The following is a 27,803-nucleotide window of genomic DNA, read 5'->3' as shown; positions in this document are numbered from 1 at the left end:
GGATCTTCCTTCCCTCTGTACTTTTGCAGCTACATGGACTTTTACTCTCCTTTTCCTTTTGATTTGGATAGTTAGCTGACTTGGCTTAATTGGGTCTCTGACAAGGCTTTCTTTAAACTTTTTTTTAATACTGCTTCATTTATTTATTGAGGTAATACTGTTGTTAATTTTCCCCTACCCTCTATAATTAAAAAAAAATCACTCTCTTTTGTTTTTATATCATTTTCATTTTCAAATAGATGCCTCTCTATTCACCTGCCCAACAAGCTCTCTCTTGTAACAAACTGAGTGGGGGAGTGTAGAGCAATCCAGCAAAAAGAGACCACACAGCAACCAAGTTTGACAATATGTGCCTGGAGTTCTTAAACAGTTTTGTGTCATGGATCCCTTTGGCAGTTTACTGAAGCCTATGGACCCCTTCTCAGAAGGACATTTTTCAATGCAGAATTACAAAAGAAACCAATTACAGTGAAATACATTTATCAAAATATTGAATTAAAAAAAAAGTTAATGGACCTCAAGTTAAGAAGAATCCATGGTATATGAAATATTCCATGACCAGAGTTCCCCACCTCTGCAAAGAAAGGAGAGGGGCTCAATTTCTTACCTCTTTTCCAGGGCAAACTTGGTAATCATAATTACCTAGAATTCAGTTTTGTTTTGTTTTGATTTATATTGTTGTCATTTTTGTTGTTTTTGTTTCTGATTATTTCACACTGCATCAGTTCATTTTAGTCTTCTCATGCGTCTTTGAATTATTTCCATTCATCATTTCTTAAAAGTGTTGAAATACTCTTGTTTCACTCATCCAGAATTTGTTACCCAGTGGGTAGGCATGTACTTTGTTTCTAGTACTATTTAAAAGTGCTTTTCTAAATATATTGTGGCATATGAGGCCTTTATGCATTTGACCTCCTTCTGATATATACCAAGCAGTCTTCTTCATAAGATTTTATAAACAAGGAGATCAAGTGTTTGATAACTGAGGTAGTTTTCCTTTTCTCCTCATCAGAGTAGTTTGTTCACACACAGTTCTGTGAAATTTTGATAACCAAAATCCTTTCCTTGTTACTGTTCCATTTTTTCAACATCATCTTATTTAAATTGATCAAAAAGTAGTTGTTTTAAGTACACATCATCTCTTTTTTTTCTCTTTTTCTTCTAATTTTGTGTTAATTTTAACTGTTTCTCCTTCAAGTCAGTACTCTGACTCTACATAAATAGCTGATTCCAGGCATGATTCTCACAACACTAGTCGTTTCCAACACATATATAATCAAGTTAATTTTTTCTGATGTTATCTGGTACTCATCATGGCCTACGCATGCCCAGTTTGACCTGTCCAACCAAACAATATCTTCCCATAAGCACGAGACAAAAAGAAATCGAAAAGATGTATAAAGATTTTTATAGCAGACTCTTTTCCCCATCAAGGACAATGGAGTTGCCACATTTGGACTCTTAACATTACATTTCTAGATGTGCTGCTCCTGGAGATAGTTTTCTTCAGGCACTAAAGAAGATGGATGAGAAAAACAACTGCAATAGACCAAGTGCATACTGAGGCTGCCTAACACACTGAAGGGAGGATACCAGAGAAATGAGAGGGGGAAAGTCTTAGACTTTATTGTTTTGTTTTGCTTTGGGTTTTTTGGGAGGGAGCAAGGCAGGGCAGTTGGGGTCAAGTGACTTGCCCAAGGTCACACAGCTAGTAAGTGTGTCAGGTATCTGAGGCAGGATTTGAACTGAGGTCCTCCTGACTCCAGGCTGGTGCTCTACTCGCTGCACCACCTCACTGCCCCTTAGATCTTATTATTACCCAAAAAAAACTGACCTAGAGGATATCAGTAACGTCTCACTTATATGTGTATTTTCCCATCTAGACAAAGTTTAAGTATTTGATTTAATGTAGAGCAATGAGCTATTTTAGGCTCTCTTCTAACAAGTTATAATCCCATGTGTATGTCAGAGTCTTGAAAAGACAGAACAGCAATAACTTGGTTTGACTCTTTGATTATTTATATCAAGCAAACATAAAACAAGGAAATGTATACTTCCCAAAGGTGTTTGCCCCTGCTGTGGAGTAGGTCCAACATAGAACAAGAGCGAAGAACTCCTTAAAGATGGTAAGACCTTCCAAGTACTCCTGTTTTTTGGATGGTACTTTGTGATTAGCTTCAAACCCCATGATTTGCAGAGATCCATAAACATTTGGAAGGGGTTGACCCACCCATCTCCCCAGAAAAAAAAATGAGTAGATGAAGCGTGCCTGTTGTACAGACTATGGTATATAGTTGAATGAATAAATGAACAAAAAAACCACAAATGCTTATTATACACAAAGTGCTATAATAAGCACTGGAGATAAATATAGAAAAATAAAACCGTCCCTTTTGTTAAGGAGCACACATTCTAATGAGGGTTACAACACATATGGAAGAATGATCTGCAGTCTAGAGGTCACCTATTAGTTCATGTGTCTTGGACAGGCACTGCAATTAGGCATTAGTCCTAAAGTTAAACTGAAAAAGGAAGACAGGCTACATTCCTCCTGGGAAATTGCACAATACTTTTAATGATCCCAACCTCACTAAAACAAAAACCTGTCTTTTTAACACCAGTATTCTTCCAGTGACGTGTAGGGTTACATGTCTTGGAGTACTGTGTTCTCAGAAGAATTAAAGTTGAGGATCACCCAAAGGGCATTGGAGAGAGACATGCTTTGAGCAGACTGCAGCATTGCAAAATAAGAATGACACAGACATGGTATTAAGGATAACATGAGAGAAATGTGGGCCTGTCTCATACCAAAAGGGAGGAAGAACCCATGGCCGACTAACATGTTCCATTGATATATCCACAGTGTTAAGAAATAGTAGAAGTATCCACCCACAGAACATTGGCTGTACCTTTGTGGTGAATTGGTGAAGAGTAGAGGATAGAGAGACATGGATTTATTGCAGTCTGTCTCAATGGAAAGAATACCTACATTATTGAGGTTACAGATATATTAGAGTGATCGGACAGTTATCTGGGAAACCTTAACTATAATATAATAGGTGCCACTGTATAACACTTGGTGTGTTTTACTGTGTACCCTGAAAGTTGCTTTGTTCATATCTTTGAATACTGTGAAACTAATCACTACCCTTCCTTAATCATTTCTTTAGCTTCAAAACTTATGTAAAAAAGTTTACGACTATTTCAGTGTTGAAAGTAAGCAGCTTGATTCAAAACAGATTTTTATTTATTACTGGGAGCCATAGCAAGTACCTTTCTAGCATGAACCATAATTGTCACTACTGGCTTAATAATAACAATCTTAATGATTCACAAGGCAAATTTACTATTCGACTTAACACTGGTTATGTGGGAAAAGCCGGTTTTCTTCTGTTAGGACAGGCTCCATGCAAACCAGGCACTGACTTTCTTCTAAATAAAGCATTTCTTTGTCACTTCTGAAAACTGTAGTTCTCATAGCAAATAATCTTTACTTTATGAAATCATTAAAAATAATGAGCACCAAAGAGCCCTCTTTCCTTGTATGTGGAGTTAGAGTCAGAACATGTACAAGCTCTGTGAGAACAGGGAGCATGGCTGATTCCTTCTCTCCCAGGGTCTAGCACTAATCTCTGCCTGTTGTAAGAACTTCCTCTTGTACCTGTCATGTGACATTGAGCAAATTATTCAACATTTTGGGGGGGGGTTTCAAGGGGGGCAGGCAAGGCAATTGGGGTTAAGTGACTTGCCCAAGGTCACACAGCTAGTAAATGTGTCAAGTGTCTGAGGTCAGAATTGAATTCAGGTCCTCTTGACTCCAGGGCTGGGGCTCTATTCACTGCACTACCTAGCTGCCCCTCACTCAACATTTCTGATCATCACTTTGCTCATACTTCTCTGATGAGGTTGTTGAGAAGAAAGTAGTTTCTAAGTTGTGAAATGCCTATAAATGACATTTTTATCATATTATTATAGTACTTCAAAATCCATGGGGTCATACAAGTATAATAGGCAATCTCTCTTACCCATACAGTTCCTAAGCCCTCTGCCCCTCAAATGGACCCAACATATAGAGGTAATTACAAAACTATGTGAAATCAGATTTCCATTGAGAAATGGGGTCAACTATGAGGGGAAGCATAACTGGAATATATAAATGGCTGTCTAAAAAAAGCATTTAGAAGTGAAACCGGCATGTAGACTGATCACATGTGTCACTATCAAAACTGGGGAACCTCATTTTTGAGCAATAGCCCTTTGATGCACAGGGACAATCTATAGAGCTACAAATGATATTTTATAGATTGACGCGTCAATGCATTAGCCATATTATTAAACCAGAACAAGGGTTCAGGGCCTGGGGCCAATCACACAGCCTAACAGGATATTCTGTGAGTTGATTGTATGGTAAGAACAGTACCCTTTTGATGGGCAGGGACAATCTACAGAACTACAAAGAAATTTGGTTCCCAAAAAAATATAGTATGCAGGAATTATTTGTTAAAAAAAATTATTGGGCTTATTCCTTAGCAATACACTAGTCAATATGGGAAGATTAAAAAAAGAATCATTGTCTTCATGAAACATATATGAAACAGAGAATATTTAAAGAGAAAGTATATGCTATAGTATAAACTAAGTGCTAAAAGGATTTGTAAGGTATATCCAGTCTAATCCAATAATTATATATCAAGCACCTACCATAGATAAGTACCTACTAGTACTAGTGTGCAGTGGCATTGGGGAAGCCAAAATGAAGGACAGTTTTGGTCCTCATGGAGTTGACCCTCTACAGGAGAGATATATATATTAGCCAAGTATATACATGATTGAGGACTAAGCACATTAATGGCTAAGGTAGGGTAAGAAATAACTCCCCACAAAAGCAGTATGCATCATAATGTATTACTCAAGGGAAGCTTCTTTCTTTAAAACAAATATTTGCTACTTTTAAACCTCTTGGTAATTCTCTACACAAAACTATTAAATGGCTTCCTGTTGTTTGCTGAGGGAAATTCAGATTCCTTTGCCTGGAATTCCAGACCCTCCAGCCTTATCGAAAACTCAATCTACTCCATTAACATTGTACCAGAGTGGACTACTTTCTATCCCTGTATGGCTGCACTTCCATGTTTACTCACACTGCTGTGCACCAAGACCAGTATCTTTCCTTCCTTTAATCTATTAGTCTTACCCTCTTGCCCATCATTTAAAAAGCCCACCTCCTCCTTGAAGCCTTCCCCCAGTCTTCTCTAAATCAATAATGAATGATCTTCTCTTCAGAAAACATTTTTTCTCACCTCTTGAATGCACTTGACTATTATTTTGCATTATAGTCATCAAAGTACATTTATTATGAGTTTAGGTATCCTTCCTCTCCCCATTCACCCCAAGCCCTGGCATAGTGAGTACTGTGAGCAGAGAGGGTGCCTAATAAATATTTAGTCGATTGAGTTATTCCTAATGACATCATGAGTGGCCACATGTTCCCATTGTACCAAAATATTCTTTCCATTTGAAGTGATAATTTTCTTCATTTTCTGTTTAAAAATCTAGAGTTCTCTAGTAAGTTCATTTCTTCAGTTGGTCAGTGATTTCCTCAGACTGGCTACTTCCTCCCATACAGGGACTTTTAATCAAGGATCTGGATGCATACACTGATTTCAGGATGTCCATGAACTTAGATGAGGAAACAATTAGCATGCCCTTCAATTGGGAATTAGGCATTAAAATATTCTTTGGAGAAGAGGGTCCATAGGCTTCACCAAACTTCACAAGGGGTTCATGACACTTAAAAATTTTAAAAGACTGCTTTAATGGTACAGACTCATTCCCACATTTCAATCTGGTGTACATCTTGTCTGTATTCTGCCATAAAAAATTAACCCAGTGAGCTGGAAGCCTTCCTCCTATAGGTCTTATACCATGACATGGGCATCATTAACAGTTCTTAGGTTGTCTATTTCTTATTCTTGCTACATTACCAGGGCCAACGACTGTCCTTTTGAAATGAATAATATGAATATTTTAAATATTTTTTTAACTCTCAAGACCTTTATACTGTGCTTCACACACAGTGTTATCTACCTAAATAATAGCCTACAGTTATTATCTACCTAAATAATCAGCTAACATGTATAAGTATCTATTATTTGCTGGGCACTGTGTTAACCACTGGGGATACAAAGAAAGGCAACACTTAGGCCAGAGTCTTGAAAAACATTTTCTTTCCACAATTTCAAATACGATTTGAATATAGTTTGTGTGTGCTTAGATAATGTGATTTAATTTCAAAAGATATCTTCAGGTATCTCATGGTAATTAGATTTGATCTATGGAATACTGTAATGAGATTGAGTTGTTTCCTTCATGATATATTCCAGTAATTCTGCAGCACTGTACTTAGATATGTGAAAAATGTGCAAGACAATAAATACATGAATTGCTGTGAAGGATACAAAGATAATATCATTTCTGCCCTTAGAAAGCTTCCAGTCTAGTTTGGGAAATCAGACATAAAAATGTGAACAATTAAATAAAAACAGGATCTAAATAGCTGTTCAAAACAGTAATAGAAGAGGATATCATAAAGCAGCAGGGAATTCAAGGCACACTTTACCTTTGCAAATTACTGTTTGAGCTAACCCTAATTCTCATACACAATTGTAAATAAAGTACTTGATAAAATGATATAAATACTTTAAACACCTGAGGAGAGAAAGCAATGGTGTTAAATTTGTTATAGACGAAGTGAAATCCTTTTACAGGAAATTCCACAGGGCAAACCGGTGTGTTATTGTTTGTTTCATTTTTACTTCAGTGGAACATGACTGTGATGTGTACATTGCTTTGAAATAACATTCCTACTTTTCAGAAGGCTGAGTTCAGGCTTTCTTTGTCTGAGGTTGTTAGTGAAAAAGTCATTTGTAACATAGGGGAAATGAGGAAGTGTCTTGCACACCTTTATCTCCATCCCTTTCCATCACCATTCCTTTCTTTCTTTGTTCTCCTAGATCTTTGTGTATATGATAGTGTGTTGATGTATGTAGTTTGGGGCGTTTGTGGTATGGAGTATTATGAAGGGAGTTTGAAAGATAATCGTGGAACAAAAAAAATTAGGAAAAGCTTGCTTCTCCTTTTTCTTGCCTCTAGGTTTACTTTCTACAGTGGATTCAAAAAGGGAAGAACATTCACTGAACAACATAGCCAGTTTTGTAGGATCATAGAATTTAGTCCTTCACATAGATTGTTATCCATAAGGACAAAGAAAGCAGTTTTTATATGGGATTATCCATTACAGAAATCATTTCAACAAAATCCTTTCATTATATAGAATCCTGATTCAGTTCACTGTATTTTGGTTTATCTTTTGCATTTTAACTTTTAACACCTGTTACTTGGTTCCTAGGACTGCTTCTCCCTGTCCTCATTCCCACTCCAATAGCTTTAGAGTAGATGAATGCTGTATTTAATTATTTAATAATTGAGCAGCCTAATTGAATGGTGCTAAGTTTCCCATCTAGCCTAATGATGCTGTTATCTCTGAGTACCAATATCTGAGATACAGAATCTTTGTGAGTTCCCTTGCCTTGCAGACTAGTAGCAAGACAAGGATACTTGGATTAACAATATAGCTTGATCCTTGATAATGCAATGGCATAGGATTTCTGTTTTTCCTTCAGAGTTGAATCACTTTAGGTACTCCTATTCTGGATTCATCTTTGCAGAAGATTTTAAATATAACAAATATTTTAAATCTAATTTTCTATGTAATTTGGGGCAATTTACCTAATGTCTCTATGCGACCTCTATTTCCACCTTTCAAGTAGGATTTATATTTTAGACTTATCTTTCACGTTTGCAGTGGAGAAAATGCCCTGAAAAATAATTAGATAACACTTGATAAAATGCAAAAGCTTCTCTTTTAGCTTATGATATATGAGAAAGTGTGGTAACAAATACAAATTTTCTTCCTAGTTAGAAACGACTAAAGTTTTTGTTTACTTTCTGTTTTGCTGTTTCAGAAGATCTGCATCTTCTCAAAGCTTAGCTTAGCCTTTCCTTCTAGAAAGAACACTTCAGCAGTCAAGGATATTTCTTCTTTTCTGTGCTACTTCAGCTGACCTTTAATCAAAGATTAAGCACCATGACAGTTGGCACTAAATCTCATTAGACAATCTATAGCTTCTGTGCCAGTGGTCCTGTGTGGTCTAGGACTTTTGTTTTTGTATAAAACTAAACTGGACCCAATTTCTGAGGGTGGAGATTTATAGGTTTAGTCACTAACTTATGGTGGTAAAAATTACAGAATGTTTCAAATAAACCATTTAACTCTACAAGGTATTGAATAATAGACTTTTTAAATTCCTGGCATTTAGAAAAGAGAGTTTAAGAAAATGCTACCACCTAATGAACTGTCTTAATTAAATGCTTTTGTTTTATGACAACATATTTGACACAGATATGCAATGTTATACATAATGAATTTAAATTTAAAGCAGTATTTAATCCCTCATATCGTTACAGGTTACCAGGTTATGCCCAGCCAGCAACAGCAAAACTACCAAGGGATAGTTGCAGTTCAACCATCCCAAAATCAAAATCTAGTCAGTGGCCAACAAAACAATATTGGAAATCAAATTCAAGGTGTGATTGTCCCATACCCTTCGGTGCCATCTTATCAGGTATGTTACTTACCTTAATTAGTTATGTTTTTGGAAAAGTAGATAAGTGAATTTAAATGCAACAATAAAACCAAACAATACTTATATACAGTCACAACACTTGTGAAGTCAAAGCTAAGAGTCATCTTTCTGTCTTCTTTGGACAAAGGGAAAAGTCTTTTTAAGTATAGGGGTCTTGTGGTCTTTTTTTTTTTCAAGAACTACCAATGAAAATGAGAGAGAGAAAGAATATCATTAGTAGCATATAGTAGTATAATAAGACTTCCCTAACCTGTGCATCTCTACATATCGCCTGACTTCACATTAACTTTTTTTGGCCGCCATATCATACTGTGGATTCATATTGATCTTGTAGTCTACTGGAATTCTCAAGTTTTTGGTTTGTTTTTTTGTTTTGTTTTGTTTTTTCAGATTAGCTCTCTGGCCACACCTCCCTCTTATACTGTTGAAGTTGTTTTTTGTTTATTTGTTTGTTTGTTTTAACAAAAGTATCACCACAGCATGGTACTGTGGAAAGACTACTAGATATGGTGTTAGAAGATCTGAGTTTAGTTCCTAGCTTTTCATCTTACTGTGGTACCTTAAGTAAGTCACTGAGCCTCTCTGCGTCTCAATTTTCTCATCTGTGAGGTGAAAGGATTAGAATAATAAAATTTGCTTGGAGGAACACAAGTTCTATAATTTTAATGAAAATAATGGGAAAAAGATTAAGAATAAAGGAGAAATAGCATTTCCAAACAACTTAATACTGGTTAAAAAAATAGAAAAGTAGGTCAGTGGAACAGACTTGACAAGGAAGAATCAGAAGTAATAGAATTTTAAAACCCAGTGTATGATAAACCCAAAAACGTGTTACCTAGGAGAGAACTTTGTATTTGATAAGAATTACTGGGATAACTAGAAAGAAATCTGGCAGAAATTGAATTTAGACCAACATTTTACATTATATATGACAGTACACTCAAAATGAATATATGTTCTGTGAAGCATGCTACTCATCTTCTGACAAGAGGTGATTAAGTCAGGGTACAGAATGAGAAACATATTTTTCCAACATGATCAGTGTGAGAATTTGTTTTACTTGACTGTGAAAGTCTGGTGATAGTATTTTCTAAATTTTAGTAATAGAAATGGAAGGACATAGTGAAAGGATGGTTACAGTAAACTGTTTTCATTGATAGTTCTTTAAATAAAAGACCATAAGACTCCAGTAGCTAAAAAGACTCTTCCCTTTACCCAGTGAAGACAGAACAATGACTCTTAGTTTTGACTTTACAAATGTTGCTACTCTATTTATAAGTACTATTTGGCTTTACTTGACCATATAACAAGGTTTTGGTTTTGGTTTTCTCCAATGGATGGGAAAGATGGGGAGGAGAGAAAATGAATTTTTGACAATTGAATAAATTAATTTTTAAAAAAATATTGAAGATCACGTCATTAAAAATTAGAAGAGAACCAGATCAAGTTGTGCCTAGGGGGTGAATTCTTAACTGAGCAAGGGATAGAAGCAATTACAAAAAATACCCTAGATGATCTGGATTATATGAAATTGGAAAACTTTTGCATGAAGAAAATCAGCATCTAAAAAAAAAAGAAAAAACACATGTATCATATATCTCTGATAAGGTTCTGATATCCAGAATATGTAGGCAACTATCAGAAACATGAGATTTCAAGACAGCCAAAAGATATAAACAAGCAGCTCTCAAAAACAAAGTAGAATTGCGGATTATTAATGGCTATAAAAGAGTGGACCAAGTCACTAATTATAAGAGGAAATATAAATCAAGACAGCTCTGAGGTGTCACCTCATTCTAAACAAAATTGAATGAGATGATAAAGCATGGGAGTAATTAGTGTTGGAAGGCTTGTGGAAAGACAGATATACTAAATGTTAGTTGAACTATGAATTGGTCCAGCCATTTTGGAAAATGGTTTAAAATTATCCTAAGAAAGGGAGAAGTCCATTCTAGGGATTAACCTAGGGATACTACTGCTAGGCATTTGCTGCAAAGAGGTCAGTGATTAAAAAAAAAGGCAAATTATATACCAAAATATCTTTACTAATACCTTTAGTATTAGTACTAATACTACCAGTAGCAAGGAACTGGATGGATTGGGAAATGTCTGAACAAGCCATAGTATATGAATGTAAAGGAATTTCCCTGCAGTATAAAAGATGATGAATTATATTCATTATAATATAATAAGAAGCTAGGAATTGAAGAAAGAAGTCTTTTAAGAAGTTGTAATTCCTTAACTGTCCTAAAGGAAATGATGGTCTTGGTTCAGAAGAGGGAATTTGGAAGGGCATTCCCAGTAAAAATGATAGCATAAGCAAATTAGAGCTCTGATAATGAGCAGTTTGCAAGGGGACAGTTTTGTCTCATAGACTCTATATTGAATCCCATCCAAAAGTTAATTATAAAGAAATAGAATTTTTATTCTGTCCATGAACCTTTTAAATATTGCAGCATATTTTTCACCTATAAGAAATGTATACTGTGTAATCACAGGAACATTGAAAAATTGGAAGAAAGAAATGTAACAAAACAGATGAGATCAGTGGCCTTCTTTAGGCACTTAGTGAGCACTGAGACTTGTAGTTCTTAGGAACAAAGTCAGCAAAGGTTACTTTGAGGTATAAAGAATAAGTGTCCCTTTCTTCTTTCCTTCCCTCCCTCCCTTCTTTTTTTCTTTCCTTCCTTCCATTCTTTCTTCCTTTCCCTCACAAAATTACAGTCCCCATTGCTCTCCCCCAATCATGTCCCATAGGTTTCAGCCAATGAGTGCTTTTTCCCTTTGTCCTACTCCTAGCTTTCTCCACAGTGCTCCTCAGTCCCCTTGACTTAACGCTTAATCCAGGGAAGATAAAAAAAATCTCAAATGAGCAAATGGTAGCTCATAGAAACTACTTAGCTATGCCACTTTATACTTTTGGCCACTGAATTGGACAGCAAATTTAGAAAGCAGAACTTTCAGTTGAGAAATTATTTTTTAAAATTGCCTTCTCCTAGTAGATTGTATTCCCTTAGTCTCAAGCACAGTGAAATGCCTTTCTTAGTAGTTTGTTTTTCTTTTGCTTTAAGCTACAAATTTATTCTAATAGTGTGAATCATTTAGCTGTCTTTCATTTTGCTTATATCATCTTTGCATAAATGTTAAATCTGATGCAATCAAAAGTGCCACCTAAATATATTAAATTACTTTCGTTCTTGAAAGATTAGATTATGTTACATTATGTAGAGTAGAAAATCAGCCCAATAATTTTGTTTTGGATAATTTATCTAGTGGTGAGGTAATTAAGAAATTCCAGTGCAGTTGGGAAGGATTAGTTCTATTTCAGAAACATGTCGTATGAAAAAGACTAGATAACAAGGTTGAATTATTAAAATGTTGAGACTTTTGAACATAGGATCAGTCTTAGAGAGGCCTTAACACTAGTTACTGTTTGCAAAAAATAATTAAGAATCCAACCTCTTTTATTGTATATTATGAAATAATCCACCATGGTCTATTAAATTTAGTAAATCTTTTTTGAGTGGTTACTATACGCTAGGCACTGTACTCAGTGCTACAAGGAACTCAAAAATAAGGGGCACAGCCCCTGCACTCTAGGAATTTAAAAGCATAAGTCATCTGTATTTTTTTTGAGAGGTGATTTTTTCTAACATGCCAATAAAGAAAATGTCTAGTGAGTAAACGAGGCTAATGAAATTTTACTTAACTTTTTTCTGGAAAAGATTATGTCATTTTCCTGACATCTAAACTTGCCTAAATGAATATATTTATTATTAGAAGGTAAGTACAGCTCAAATCCAATTAAGGGACTTGGTACATCCAAAGTTTTGTTAAAGAATTTTCTTAGTTCTAAACTTAAATCTAATAATGAGAAAACAAAAGGTATGGGGCATACATTGTCATCCGGACCCTATTCTACCATCTTAGCTTGTAGGTTTATTGTGTTGCTCCTGGGTATTTTTTATATTGTTTTGTGTTTGGTTGGGTTTAGGAATCTAGATGAGTCTTTTCATTACTGTAATTTATTTAAATTTTTAAGGAAAAGAAGAACCAAATGAGTTAAATGATAAATTCTTTGTTGGTGGTATAAAAAAGAATCTGGGTGACCCCAGGTGCTGCTGCATATCTTCACAGACATTTGAAAGTGGAAAGTAGCAGAGCAGGGTTTGTAAGAGGAAATTGTTTTCTTTCTTTTTCTAAAGTAAGGATTTCTTCTTTCCCCCACCAACTTTAGGTTTCACTGCCTCAAGGTTCCCAAGGAATGCCTCAGCAGACTTATCAGCAGCCTGTTATAATACCTAATCAGTCTAATCAAGGACCTATGCCCACCACAGGAATGCCAGTTTACTATAGTGTCATCCCACCTGGTCAACAAAACAATTTAAGGTGAATAACCAAACTAAGTTCTTTTAGTTTCCTATTCATTGCCTTATCAATGTCAGGTAGGATCTCTAGTCTTATCAGTGCCCACAAATTTCAAGGTCAGTTTACTTCTAGCATACTTTCTCCCTTTTGCTCATTCTGTTTACCTAGAATTAGAAAAATATTATATGCCAGCAATTGCTCAGAGAGGGGATTGTCAGGTACTTCAGATTTTGTTGTATGGAAAAAGCTGAAGCTTCTTTGGCGAGTCTACTATAATAAAAATAGCAATTATGCATTAGATCAGGAAATGTTCTTCCAAGGAATTGAAAACACAATACATGTTGTTTCATTTACTCCCATGACAATCGTATGAATTTGCCAGAGGGGCAGCTGGCATTTTGTTCATTTATTTTATAGAGTGGAGAACTAAGACGTGATAGGTGATAAGAGTTGCTGTCAGGTCATAATGATTACAAATGGCTCATTTGTCTCCAGTATGGTGGTAGAATCAGGATTGACATACCTACCCTATTAGAATCTGTGTTAGAAATCGTTGTTTCAACATTGAAGGAATTCATCATCATTTCAGCTGTTGTCAAAACTCCCTAGTGATACTTGTAATGTTTTCTTTTATTTCTGGCTTTACAGCAGCTCTAAGATTGGCATATCAATACAGAAGGCCAAACAAGAATTAAAGACAAGTTCTGGTTCTAACAATAATAACTCTTGAGTTTTACACTGTAGTGAAGCCTCACTCTTTTAAGCTATGCCTATTACACAAAGAAAATAGAACAGTACATCCATTTTCAATTCCTTTTTTCATCCTTAGTTAAAAAAATTTTTAGTTATCTTTTGTTTTTACATCACCCTCTTTCCAAATTCATCCCTAGCCCAAGAGCCATCCCTTCCTTACAGAATTTTTTTTAAAGGAAGCATTATTTGCCAGGAGCTCTGCTAAGTGCTCTATCAGTATTATCTCATTTGATCCTCACAGCAAACATGGAAGATGGATGTTGTTATTATGCCCATTTTACAGTTGAGGAAACTAAGGCAGAGGTTAAGTGATTTACCCAGAGTCACACAGCTAGTACCTATTCAAGGCAAGATTTTAACTTAGATCTTCCTGACCCCAGGCCCAGCTCAGTCTATCCATTGAGCCACCTAACTCCCTATTAAAAAGGAAAATGAGGTGGGGGAGAGGAAAATAATAAGTTAATTTGGCCAAAACTAACAAATATAGCAACCAAGTATAATATTATGAGGACTGTTTCACACCTAAAGTCTCCACTTCTGCAGAGTTAGAGGGGAAGTACATTTTGCTTATCTTCTTCAGTTCTAGTTTTGGCCATTATAATTATACAGTGTTCAGTTTGGGTTATTTTGTTCTTTCCACTCACATTGTTGTAGTCATTGCAAATATTGTTTCCTGTTTCTGCTTACTTCACTTTGCATCAGTTCATATGTCTTCTCATGTTTCTCTGAACTGTTTATATTCGTAGCTCCTTATCACACAGGAATATTCCGTTACGCTCATGAGCCATAGTTGTTTAGCTACTCCCCAGTCACTGCTCCAATGTTTTTAAAATTCTACAAGTAGAGAGAAGATACTTGCACTTTGGACTATTACTTCTCACTTATATTAGTCCAGCATCTACATTATGTATCCTTTGCCTAGCTACTGTGGAGGCACATCGCAACCTGAATAGATCGAAGGTATACTGGAAAATGTTGATCCTAATATGTGAATCATGAGCCAAAATAGAATTACTTTGTCCAAGTGAAGTTGAAGGGGCAACTGGAACTGCCCAAAGTTTAGATGTGCCACTTGCATGTGGCTTTTGGGTGACACATCTCTAATTATCTGTTTGTGTCTAATCATGGACTGCTAATCACTCACTTTCCAATGCGTTGGAATAGTTCTGTTCTATGAACACGCTATAACAATACAAAAAGTGAAAAATATATTTAAGAGCAAAAAGAAAGCAAAAAAATTAGTATCCTGTAAGGATTGTATACAAGAACAACTCAAGTTACTCATTTAGTGTGAAGGCATGCCAGTTAGAGAATTAACAAAAGCACTGACTGCATGAAGAAATGTTTGTAATTTACTAAAGGCATCATGGAACATAATACCCTTTTATACAGAAAGTTATTTTGGTTCCACTTATTAGCAGTGTTTAGCAGCCAGATGACCATATTACTAAACACTTATTACCATTAATTGAGAAATATCTGCCACCTTGTTGTTGTTCAGTCATGTCTGACTCTTCATGACCCCATGTAGGGTTTTCTTGGCAAAGATAATGGATTGGTTTGTCATTTCCTTCTCTAGCTCATTTTACAGATGAGGGAACTGAGGCAAACAGGGTTAAATGACTTGCCCATGGTCACACATAGTAAGTGGCTAAGGCCCAATTTGAACTCGGATCTTCCTAACGCCAGGCCCAGCACTCTATCCACTACCATTATAATTAACCAAAGAAGTTAACTGATATTCATATGTTAATACAGCTCATTTCCTTCTTTTATAAATGATATATTCAGTAGTTTAAGTTATATAGTACATTAGATTTCTGAGAAAAATATTTATCACTGTTTGAAGGAACCCTAAGAGTTTATTTACTCAGACCCATACCTGACCAGGAGTTCAGTCTACAAACGTACCCATTTAGTGGTTCCCTTGTGTGTGCTTAAAGAATTATAGTGAAAGGGAATACGCTCCCACTATTGAAGGAAGACTATTCTATTTTTAACTAGCACTTATTATTGGGAAATTTTCCCTTACATCAACTCTAATTTTGCCTCTCTACAACCTGCACCCATTAAAATTTTCCTAAAATGAGAAAAGCATGTGGTTCACTCATGGCTGGCTAATCCAGGTACTTTATTGTGATAGAAGCAGCCTGGAGTCTTTTCTTTCCTTTTGTAATATTTTCTTCTTGAGATATCTTGAAATTCAATCCCTAAATGTCCTTAAAGTTGTATGGATTCTGGCACAGATTTCTTTTGTATGTGTTTGGTCCAGCTTAGCTATTCTTGGCTTCATCTTAAGTGTCATTTTCACTTACTCACAGAGCACCTCAGGTATTTATGTGGTAGCATCCAACTGATGTGCTTCTACCATGGGCCACAATGAAGATAGATCATACAAAAAAACATCACCAACTATCTTTTTTCTGTCTTTCATCTGTTTCTTGTCTTTCTTGCAGCTCCATCTGCAACTTCTCATAGAAGGTTCTGATTTCTACAGGTTCATTTTCTCCCTAGGTAGTTTTCCATTGTTTTTGGTAGTTCTTGAACCCATGCTCTGATTTTGTTTTCTGTCCTTCCCCTCCTGTAGAGGGTCTGGTTCCAGCACAGCATACAGATCTAGATTTCCATTTCCTACATTTCTTTTCTTTTTCCAAGATGCAGCTCAAGGGCCACTTTCCACACAAAGCCTTCCTGACTCCCACAGCTGCTAGTGCCCTCCTTCCCATCTACCTTGTACTCAACTATTTTATATTTATTTTACATTTATTATATATACACTTGTATGTCATTGTTCTTTCCCTGCATTGAAATGTAGGCTGTTTACAAGTAAGGATTGTTTCATTGAGATTGATTGAAGTCTTTCCAAGATATATCCAAGAAATTTAATTGCATAATGTGACTCAGCTTAATCATAAGAATGAGGAATCCTTTGATTCACAGTCCTGTTATACCTCCCAGAGGCCACACAGACCTCTTATGTAGTCAGTGTTTCCACCACCATTTTGGGTGCTAACTTCCTTGTATTGCTTAGTAGTAATTGTATGTCATTATTATCTTTTTCCTCCTCCTTCTAGTCAGGTATGATCAACAGGTCAGGTCTAGTAGACAAGCTTTTATAAGCAGTTATGTGTAAGGCACTGTACTAAGTGCTAAGGATACAAACCAAGGCAGAAACAGTCCCTGCCCTCCAGAAGCTTACATTCTTATGGACGGAGTCAACGTGTAAATAACCATGTAGATGGAAATGTATGTACTAGGTAGGTGGGAGGCAATCTCAGAGAGAAGTCACTAGCATTAGGGAGAGTTATGAAAAGCCTCTTGCAGAAGGTGGGACCTCAACTGAGACTTGAAGGAGCCAGGAAAGCCAGGCACGTAGTGGAGACAAGGAAGACACTTGGTTGGTAGAAAGGTGCAGATTCAAAAGATGAAGCATGAGAACAGCATTCCAACAGTACAGGGAGTGCACAGAACCTTGTGTGATACAGCACGTGGAAGGAAATATAGTATAAGGAGGCTAGAAAGGTAGGAAGGATCCAGGTGGTGAAGGGCTTTAAAAGCCAAATGGAGGATTTTATATTTGTTCCTGGAAGCAATAAGGAGTCACTGGAGTTCGAATTGGGCGGTGGGGGGAGTGCTATAGTTAGTTGTATGTCATTTTGTCATCTGAGCATATAATGGTCTACACTGGGGAAAGACTGACTGTGATTGGAGAGAAGAAGGACATTGTTGAAAGTAGAATCCACAGATTAAATAGGAGTGTGAGGAGTCTAGGATGGTACCTCATTTGCAAGCCTGATGGACAGGAAATGTGTTGGTGCCCTCAGCAGTAATTGGGAGATTTGGAAGATGGGAGGGTTTGGGGGAAAGAAAGCACATCTGCTTTTGGACATGTTGAGGTGTCGTGTTGTTTCCAGTTAACCAAGTCATGAGTCTTACAATGTTTCCATATCCCTTGTCAAAGTTACATTAGGGAGGTAATGAAGAATATAGCTTTCATTGTTTCCATTCAATCAACTACTAGCCCTTCTGTGACACTTTGTGTTTTTGGACATAAACTGGTTCTTGCTCTGGCCTTGATAGTCCCAAGGATGCTATAACAGTTTTGTTAGGTAGCACAATGGATAGAGTGCCTGACCTGAAGTCAGCAAGACGCCTCTAACTGAGTTCAAATTCAGCCTCAGATATTTACTGGCTGTGTGACCCTGGGCAAGTCACTTAACCTATTAGCCTCAGTTTCCTCATCTGTAAAATGAGCTGGAGAAGGAAATGGCAAACCACTCCAGTATCTTTGCCAAGAAAACTCCAAATTAGACACAATTGAAATGACTGGACGACAACAAAACGTTGAGGTAATAGACATAGGAATGTAGGGCTTGAGCCATCTGGGAAGGGGAAGGGAGAAAAGAATAAACGTTTATATAGTATCTACATGTGCCGGGCACTTCATGTTTTTAGGGTAGCTAAGTGGGTCAGTGGATAAAAAAGGTGAGCTTGGAGTCATGAAGACCACATTTCAAATCCAGCAATATGAAACAACGGAACAACAATGCTGAAAGTCTTCCTTCATCTTCCTCTACAGGGTATTCCTAAAGTCTGGACACATAGGCAGAAATGCATATTTTCAAGAAATGAAATGAAGAAATTTTCAACAACATTTTATTTAATTGGAATATTAACAAATAACATCTTCAGTATGATTTTCATCATTTGTGATGCAAAGGTTGATGCCCTTTGCAAGATTCACATGAACTCGATGCAGTAACTCCACATTTTAGCACATTCACTCTTTAGGCGTTCAATCCAGTGTGTTGCATTTTCATTGAGTACACCTTCTCCTTCAGCATCCACCAGAAAAAGAAGTCACTGAACAACAGAGTCTTCAGTGAAACAGTTAATGGGATGTTAATGAGATTTCCTACGTGTCCAGACTTTAGGGACACCTTGTAGAATGTCTTGCAAATGACATTGGTATGTCATTATTTATGTGTCATAATACATCTTACATAATGCATGCTTATCAAGAAATGAACGAATGAATGAAAGAAAAAATAATTATTAAACACGTACTATGTCCAAAAAATAGGCCCCACTCTTAAGGAGCTCACAGTGTAACAGGGAGAAACAACACATGTAGTTCAGCCACCAGGTGGATGGCAAGATTTGCTCCAGTGGCCCTTCAGGTCCCATGGACAAGCAGATGGTCTTAGCAGGTAATCAGGGCTGGCTCTAGCATAAAGGGTACACAAACTCATCTAAAGTATCCTTTTGGTTAATGATACAACATCCTTTACTGACATAGAACCATTTCACAATGGCAAAGGAGATAATCGTATGTCATCTCTATTGGTCTTTGCATAAAAATCACACAGTAAATGTACCAACAGTTAATGTTTATAGATATAAAAATAAGTTCTTAGCATTTTTTGCCTCTTTTTTCTACTATTCTACTACTGTGACTGTGCTCTCAATATAAGTTCCTGGAGGGCAGGAGCTATTTAATTTTTGTCATTGTAAGCACGATACCAAGCATAGTGCCACAAACAAGATGTGTATATGCATATGTATGTTGAATTGAATTATGGGGATAAAAGGCCTTATAGATGAGAGCCATTTTGTATTTTTATCCATTTCATGGGTTGCTGTGGATCCCTCCCATTCCTCCCCCACCAAAAAATATATTTCTTATCACTGTATGAGGTGGTACAATGGATAGAGTGCAGGGCCTGGAGTCAGAAAAACCTGAGTTCAAAACTGGCCTCACATACTTATTGGCCCTATGACGTTGGGCAAGTTTTTTACCTTTTATTGCCTCAGGTTCCTCATCTGTAAGATGGATATAATAATATCACCTGTCCCAGGGCTGTGAAGATCAAATGAGACATTTGTAAAATATTGAGAACCCTAGATCACCTCCATGCACCTTAGAGGTTTCAGAGTAAATTATCCATACATTGTTGCCCATGGTTTTTGTCAGTTTTATTTATACATACAAAGGATAAAGTGGTACATTTGCTGCAAATGTCTCCAGTGTATAAATAGCAGAATGCTATTAGAATATGACCATTATTTTTAAAAGCAGCAGAAGCTTCATAGAATACTTAGACAATGTAAAAAAAGTTTTTGTTTCTTCTCCTTAGCCTGATTTTCTAATTTTTTTTATTCCCTATTTACATCTTTACTTATAGCACTTCATAGTACCCATTATTCTGTCCCATGTCTTAGCTCAGTGCCTGGCATATAGTAGGCACTTAATATTTATTGGCTTTTTCTTTTAAACTCTTCTCTTAAATGGTTGTTATTTTTCTTCTTGCTGTTGCTTTCACATCTTTTCTAATCTACCCTTTGAAATAATTGTTACAAAGCAAACTGTTTAATTGAATCATTTTTCCGTGAGAAGTCTGTTTTATTTCCGTTGTTGCTCTGTTAGAAGGAAAATTAGTTCTAAAAGAAATTTAGTCTAAGGTGGAAAATATTTCCATCCAGTACATTAACTTGGCAAAAAAAAAAAAAATTGTTTCATCTTCAGTTAGTTTTACAGAAGTGTAGTTTCACAGCCAGAAGTACTTGACAGTTATTTTATATTTTTTTTAATAAGCAAAATATCTGCTAAAAACATAGTACCAAAAGCTATACCTTTTAAATGGAATTACTGTTAATCAGTGAGAATGACAATACTGGAAGGCTGCTGTAGATTTGGCCCCCAAGAACCAAGCTGGAATCCTAGATCTCTCACTTTATAACCTTAGGCAAGTCATGAGATGACTGAGTCTTAATTGCCTCATCAATCAAACAAGGAAGATACACCAGTTGTACCTATTTAACAGTTATTATGCAGATTAAATGAGATAATGTATGTAAAGTGCTTTGTAAATTTTTAAGTGTTATATAATTGTTGCTTATTATTGTGGAATAGCTTTATTTCAGTTCTCACAAAACACTTAAGTATCCTTGTGACTACTATGTAGCAAAACAAGTTGAGAAACAAGCAGTTCATTTTTTAAATGAATAAACTGATAGGTTCAGGATCTATCAGTAAATACTACACCTGAAAAAGAACGAAAGTATTTCCAGCTCCTTATAGGATCTAGTTATAAAACTCACCTGGAAAATACAAGTAGGCAAAGTGAAATTTTCTTCTCACATAGTGTTTAAGGGAAGAGCCATTCTAAGGCTTCAGTTTTATATGGCCTTTTCTGTCTTACCTGTGCTGAGGGCTTGGAAATCAGAGTAGACCCAGCTGCCTAGAAAAATAACAAAGCAAATCTAGGATTTTAAACCATCAGTAAACCTTCATTTGAAGAATACAATCGTCTGGACCTCTGTAACCCATAGCCAAACGCTCTGGGTTCACACAAACGGGCTCTCACCTTCAGGACTTAATTCCTCAAAGTCAAACTGATCCTTTGATTAATTACCCCCACCTGTATTGATCCTAGAAAGTCTCTAAAACAAAACTGGTATGGCTTATATCTAAGGGTTAACAAACATGGGTGGCACCATTCTCATATACTTCATAGACATTCAGTGTACCAGATGACTATTTAGTATAAGACAAACTTCATTTCACACCGTAGAAAATACACAGGATGCTAAGTACTCACAGGAATCCATGAAAAATAAATACAGAATTCTAAATTGTTCAACCCATTAGCACTCCCCTAGAGGGGAAATGAACTTGCAGTTATTGTCAGGACAACGTTTTGTCATTTTAGTTCATCTAAAACTTGTAATTGCCTCCCTGTGGCTTAGACTCCCTCTGAAATATTTTGGTGCTTGCTAAATAAGCAAACTCCATTTTTGTCACATCTTTACTGTACAGGTAAGTTATTGACTTTACTCTCCAAGTAAAATACCAAATAGGAAAAAGATGGACTGTATTTTTCCTTCTTCTAGTAACAGGTTACATCAGGAAATCTTAACTTTCTAGAATGTCCATTGCCCTAATGCTCAAGCTTAGAAACTCTTCAAAAGGTAAAGAAGAAGATCTCAAGAGCCAAGAGCCCTACTTTTATAGGCCACAAAGAAGGGTGGCAGATATCTTCAGTTAGTCTCACTAGAAGCTCAATGTGTCACATCACTTTGATTGGACAACTCTTCAATTTGATCAGGGCCTAAAAATGACCCATATGTTATAATTTCATCAAGGTGATTGGAGAATCTGCTCCACTTGATCAGTCTGCCCTAATCAGATCCACTTAGACTTATATACCCACATGCTGTTACTACCTCATGAACAGTTTGCTCTATTAAGTCAATCTGTTTATATTTTTTTTTTATTTTTGGAGGGGGGAAGGCAGGGCAATTGGGGTTAAGTGACTTGCCCAAGGTCACACAGCCAGTAAGTGTGTCAAGTGTCTGAGGCCAGATTTGAACTCCGGTCCTCCTGACTCCAGGGCCAGTGCTCTACTCACTGTGCCACCTAGCTGCCCCTAGTCCTGCATATTTCTGATATGTAATCCAGCCTCTGTTGTTCATATGTTGTTGCCCCTACTAAAAAGTGCCTTTATTCTTTGCTTGTATTCCTGTATCTTCCAATAAAGGCCTTATTCTTTAAAAAAGATTTTAAATTAAGTTCAAAATTGTTCTTTTCCAAAACCAAGCTACTGGCCATGCTGTTGGTTTAAAATAGGACTTTGAGATTTATGCTTCACTAGAGCAAGAAAATATGCTTTGTAGCCAGGTAGCTTAATATTTGTTTAGGGAAAACTTCCAAACTTCCCCCTCCCCTTCCTTTAATGATTTCTTCAGGCCATAAATAACCTGGACAATTAGGGAAGTCCACCCCCTGGGCTTGGCTGACCTAGATTTAGGAAGGAAAAAGGCTTAATGAAGATGGCCTGCAAAGAATTTGAACATTCAAGGAGTTTGGCATTTCCCTTGGGCAGCTTCTATATTGATTATTTTGTAAATAATTTCTGTGACTAGGGAAAACATGTTGATGTTAATGTATTTTGCTTGATTGGTCTCAAGTACAACATGAAATATGTTAAGCCTATTATCTAACTAAAATATTATGGTGTACATATTTTCACCCAGAAGAGATGATTAAGTGCAGATTATTTATAACTGGTCTTCTGCTGTTACTACTCAATTTTATCCCTTTTTTCCCTGAAAACTTTTTACATCACTATCAATTGGTTATGAATGAACAATTCAAAACAATCTACAAGGTAAATTTTAATATTTTTTTCTCAGGCTACATCATCCATATGCACTTAATTTGTAGTCTGAATTATTTCTGACAGGTGCTAATTTTTCTGCTGTCAGGAATTAGTTAAGTGAAAAGTAATACCAGGAGGAGGAAATATATACTGAGTTTTCTGCATGCACAGAGATACTGGGTATTATTCTGACTTTAAAATATACTATAATTTTAGGCTACTATAGAGTTGGACTCTAGATATTCTCTACTGCCAGAAACCATGAAAATTATACTTTGTTTGAGACATCATGACATTCAGAACAGTTCTGTGTTTACCTAATGTATAAAATTTGCCTGTAAAATGTCAACACCATCTCTTCTTATACAGAAAGATGTGATCAGTAAGAAAATGGCTTACAGAAATTCTCCAGTGCTCCACAATAGATAGATGTATGATCTCATCCCTTCATCCATGCAGATTGCAACCCAGAATCGCAGGATTTGAAAATTGGAAAGAACATAAATGGCTATCTAGTCCATCCCATCCCAAAAGTACCTGACAAGTGTTCATCCAGACTCTGTTCTACTTTTATATGATTCTTAATAATTCAAATCAAGGTGGGAGGAGAAGACCCTTAGGGTTGCTGTTCCAAAGAGAAACAGTTACCAAAGACGTTCACTCTAAGCCAGGAGGGCCCAAAATACAGCCATTAAGTGGAGTTTGGGCAGGGACCTATTGTGGCCCAATCTCTGAGCTTCAGAGTGAAAAGGAAAGAAGGAAGGAAGGAAAGAAAGAAAGAACCTAGCCAGTAAACCCCAAGTTAAGTAGGCAACTTCTGGTCATCAAAATTTACCTTCCTTTGCAGAGGAGAAGGTAGAGGGAGAGGACAGACTGAGTTACCCAACTGGCTGGGTCTCCCTTCAGGCAGCTCAGTCTACTCACAGGTCGTGTTTGTCCTTCATTTTCAAAGAGGACCATGACGACATGGCTTGCAGTTGACTCAGATTTGAGTAAGGGAGGGCTGTGCAAGGTTACCAGCCTTCCCAGCATCAGGTCTACATTTGTTCCTTTGCAACTTCCCATTTCTCCTGGTTCTGTACTCTGAGGCTAAACAGAACAAGGCCAATCCCTCTTATATATGTCAGTGCTTCACATACTTCAACACAGCCATGTCCCTCCCCACTTTTCTTCTGCAGGCTTACCATGCCCTGCTCCTAAAACTGGTACTCATGACATTAACATAAGGCCCTTCACTATCCCATTCACCTTCCTGTGGACACTAACCCAGAGCTCCAAGTGGGGTCTGATCAAGGTAGAATACAGAGGTACTATCATATGCTTAAACGGGTTTTAAATTTAAATAAATGGTTAGGAGGGGTGTGGAAAATACTGTCTTTGTGTATCCCCCCCAAATTAGAAACTATAGGCAGTAGACATAAAGAACAACAACAGCGGGGATATCCATGAATTCATAGGAGATAAAAACCAAGGAAAGAGCAAAATAAAAACTCAAATCCTTAAGTGTTCATATAAAAATAACCAAAGTTTAGGCAACAAGCAAGAAAACTTACAGGTCCTAACACAAGGGGGCAAATGTGACCTGATTAAGAATCACTGACACATAGTGGGTTAAAACTTATGACAATACTCTGGCTTTGGATGGGAAAGTAAAAGGCTGGTGGAGAGTTGGAGAGTAGCACTATATATAAAGGCAGCATATTTGTGTGAGGAAATCTAAACATCAGAGTATGGAAGCATGACAGAGTATTGGGGTTAAGTTTTTACCAGATTTCAGACATGTTAAAAAGTAAAAGTTGCCAATATTGATTAATATTAAAACTAAAAATGGACTAATAGAACAGAGATCCCCCAAGTAGAATCAGAATCCTGCAGTTATTTACTATTTGATAGATGAGAAAACACACCAAGGAAATTCAGTTCGATTTTAAAAGCATCTGTTAAGCATCTACTATGTCTAAGGCATGTTGTACTGGGCACTGGAGGTGCAAAGGCAAACGTAACAAGCTGTCCTGTCCCTTAAGGAATTTCTGTTTTACTGAGGGATACTAAAGTATACTAATAGGTAAACAAAAGAGTGAGAACACTGACAGATAAGATCAGATCAGACTTGGGGTAGATGATGCTATTAAGGAAACCTAATTTGACCCTAACAGTAATAGGGAGCTTCTGAAATTTATCATATGAAGACATCACATTGGTCAAACCTAGACTTTAGGATAGGCTAGATTGGAGAGATAGATGCTGGAAGCAGAAAGATGACTTAGGAAGCTATTACAGTAGTTAAAAGAGTACAGTGATCAAGGCCTGGATACTGGCAGTGGCAACATGAGGAAGTGAAAAGGGATCTTTAATAAAGGTGAAAAGTGGTTAATAGTATAGAGAAGAATGAACCTGAACTTATTTCTTATACTGTACTTAAAGTGTAGATCTATAGTCTCATTGTTATGAGTGCTTCTTTCTAATCCTCTGTGCCTATTCTCCATGCCCTTCTAGAAATCTCCAGAAAGGTCTACCAAAAGTACTGGAGCCCTATGTTAAGGTCTCCCGGTATTAAATGGGTAGAAGTTGATCGTATAGGCTTTCCATTTGTCATCCCTCATTCTGTACATGACCAGCAAGCCATCACCAGTCTTGACATGTCTTACCACTGGGTTCCTTTGACTCTGGAGGAGAGAATGAGCCTGATAGCTTTGCTCAGCTCCACCTCACTTAAATCCAGTTCATTTGTAAGTCAGGACATCACCCTCATGATGTCATTGGTTCTTTTCGAAGGATGAACAACAAACAACAGTGACATGGCAAGCCACCTCCTTTTCACATCTTACAATCTCCTTGACCACTTTTTTGGTGCCTTGTATACTTTCCTGTCCTTCATGTGATCTACAATTTTGATTATTTGGAGATTATGGTATTCCATATTTCAAAGTCATAGAGCATCACCATAAAAAAAAAATTTGTGTTTTAAAATTTGGGGTTTGTGAAGAATGTACTTGGGTCATGAAAAGTACTGCATAGTTCCACAAATTACCTGTACTTTTCTGGGCCCAATTTATTGTCCATCTGTAGTGCCTATTGAGGATATATGTATTGATGGGCCAGCTGCTTATCATGACGGTAGTCGGCCTTCACTCTTTACCCTCTTGGTTTTGCGCTTGTGGATAATTAGGCTAAGCTCAGGTGAGTGATTAAAGAAGTGATTAAGTAATTCTGGAGTTTGGTTCAGTCAGCACAATGTCATCTGCAAACAGGGGCATGTGGAGGATCTCATCACCTAGAAAGAATTCCTCTTCCTATCATATGCTATAAAAATAAATTGAAGAGTTAAACTTCTTTTAAAAAACTAAATATGAATGGAATGCCATTTACCTCTTCTAGCCAAGAAGTCATCAGTTTATGAATACTGAAGAAAATGACATTATCAGAGATTAGATGAATATATTCACATATATTAAAATTTAAAGCTTCTACACAACAGTATAATAAGACAGATATCAGAAGGAAAACTCCTATTATATTTGGTGTTTTCTCAGATATAGGGATGAATTTCTAACAAGAGCAATTCCTAAGTGTAGGGGAGAGAGGAATGCCTAACCGTCACAGGAGACCCATTTATGAGAAAATTGTCATTAATTTCCATTGATCCACTAAAGATGCAATTGATATGTGTGGCTGCTGAAAAATTTGACAAGATACCTAGCAGAAGTAGCAAGAAGAGTCAGTAGTGTTCTACATTTGACTTTTTTGAACCCTCCTAAGGCAGACCTGCACAACTCGGCAGGAGGTAGGGGCCAAAATTAAAATAAGCTAAACTTCAGGCCACAGATAAGTTTCTAGTGGCTCACTTTCCAAGTAAAGGCATAATTAATGATTAAACTATTTCGCAAATAAACCACATAAAAGAAAGGGTAAATTTCAGTTAATATTAATTAATAACACTAATTACTTGACTTCTATTTATTGTGAAATCACATTAATGTTAAAAAAAATGCTTTGCTAAGCAGTACAAGTTTTAATACATTTTTCACATTTTCTTACTGTTTACATTTAGTAACAACCGAAAACACAGTGAAAAGATAAAACTCTCGCTCCTCTCTGACTAGAGACAAACTGACGGTGGCTGGTTGCTGTGGGTCCTGTGACAAACAGGATAGAGTACACAGTGACAACCTGCCTGCCAAGTTACATGACAGGCACAGTAGTGACTAGTGGAAGGCGGGTTAAGCAGGGCACAGACAAAGTATTCGTTACATCTTTACTGTCTTTTACATCCTCTACATTTTTTGAGAGCCACCCAAAATCCATTGGTGAGCTGCAAGCAGCCCACAGGCCATATGTTGTGCATGCCTACCCTAAAATCATGAAAAATACCAGGAGATGGGGGGGTGGGTCATGTGGCAAGGGACGATAGACAGCTTGAGGGCTTCATTGATATCTTCCTTTTGTCAGGAGAAAGTGAAAAAAGTTTCTAGCACATTCGATAAAATTTTTATGAAATGTATCCTGTGGTTAATTTATGGGAGAATATGAACAGGAGTTGTACAGAGTGATCAGACGTGAATAAGTTGTGTCTTGAGAGGAAACATCTAATTTGATAACCTCTTAGATCCAGCAGCCTAGATAAGAGTGGTGAGAATGCTGGACTTCGGAGTCAGGAGAGACCTGGTTTCCAGTCCTACTTCTGATAATAGCTATCTGGCCCTGGACAAATCCGCTCACTTCTCTGTCTCATGTGATTTCTGTGGTACTCACCTCATGTGATCATTTGGGGTGGGGGGTGGGGGGGTGGGGAGGTGGGTTTCAAAGAAGATAACAT

At 36.8% G+C, this 27,803-nt stretch overlaps 1 protein-coding gene across 7 annotated transcripts in view; it reads left to right on the top strand.

Moving 5' to 3' along the window:
- The window catches only part of R3HDM1 (R3H domain containing 1), a 185,661-nt gene that overhangs the window by 146,106 nt on the left and 11,752 nt on the right, over positions 1–27,803 (top strand). For all 7 annotated transcript variants that reach the window (XM_036743015.1, XM_036743009.1, XM_036743011.1 and 4 more), the window contains 2 exons: positions 8,527–8,684; positions 12,943–13,094. In XM_036743015.1, coding sequence (XP_036598910.1) covers positions 8,527–8,684; positions 12,943–13,094 — 310 coding nt within the window. The remainder of the gene's footprint in view (positions 1–8,526; positions 8,685–12,942; positions 13,095–27,803) is intronic.

This window comes from Trichosurus vulpecula, chromosome 2 (assembly GCF_011100635.1).
Source record: "Trichosurus vulpecula isolate mTriVul1 chromosome 2, mTriVul1.pri, whole genome shotgun sequence".
Taxonomy (NCBI): Eukaryota; Metazoa; Chordata; class Mammalia; order Diprotodontia; family Phalangeridae; genus Trichosurus; species Trichosurus vulpecula.
The sequence above is the reverse complement of the archived record's forward strand: the minus strand, read 5'-3'. Positions and strand labels throughout refer to the sequence as shown.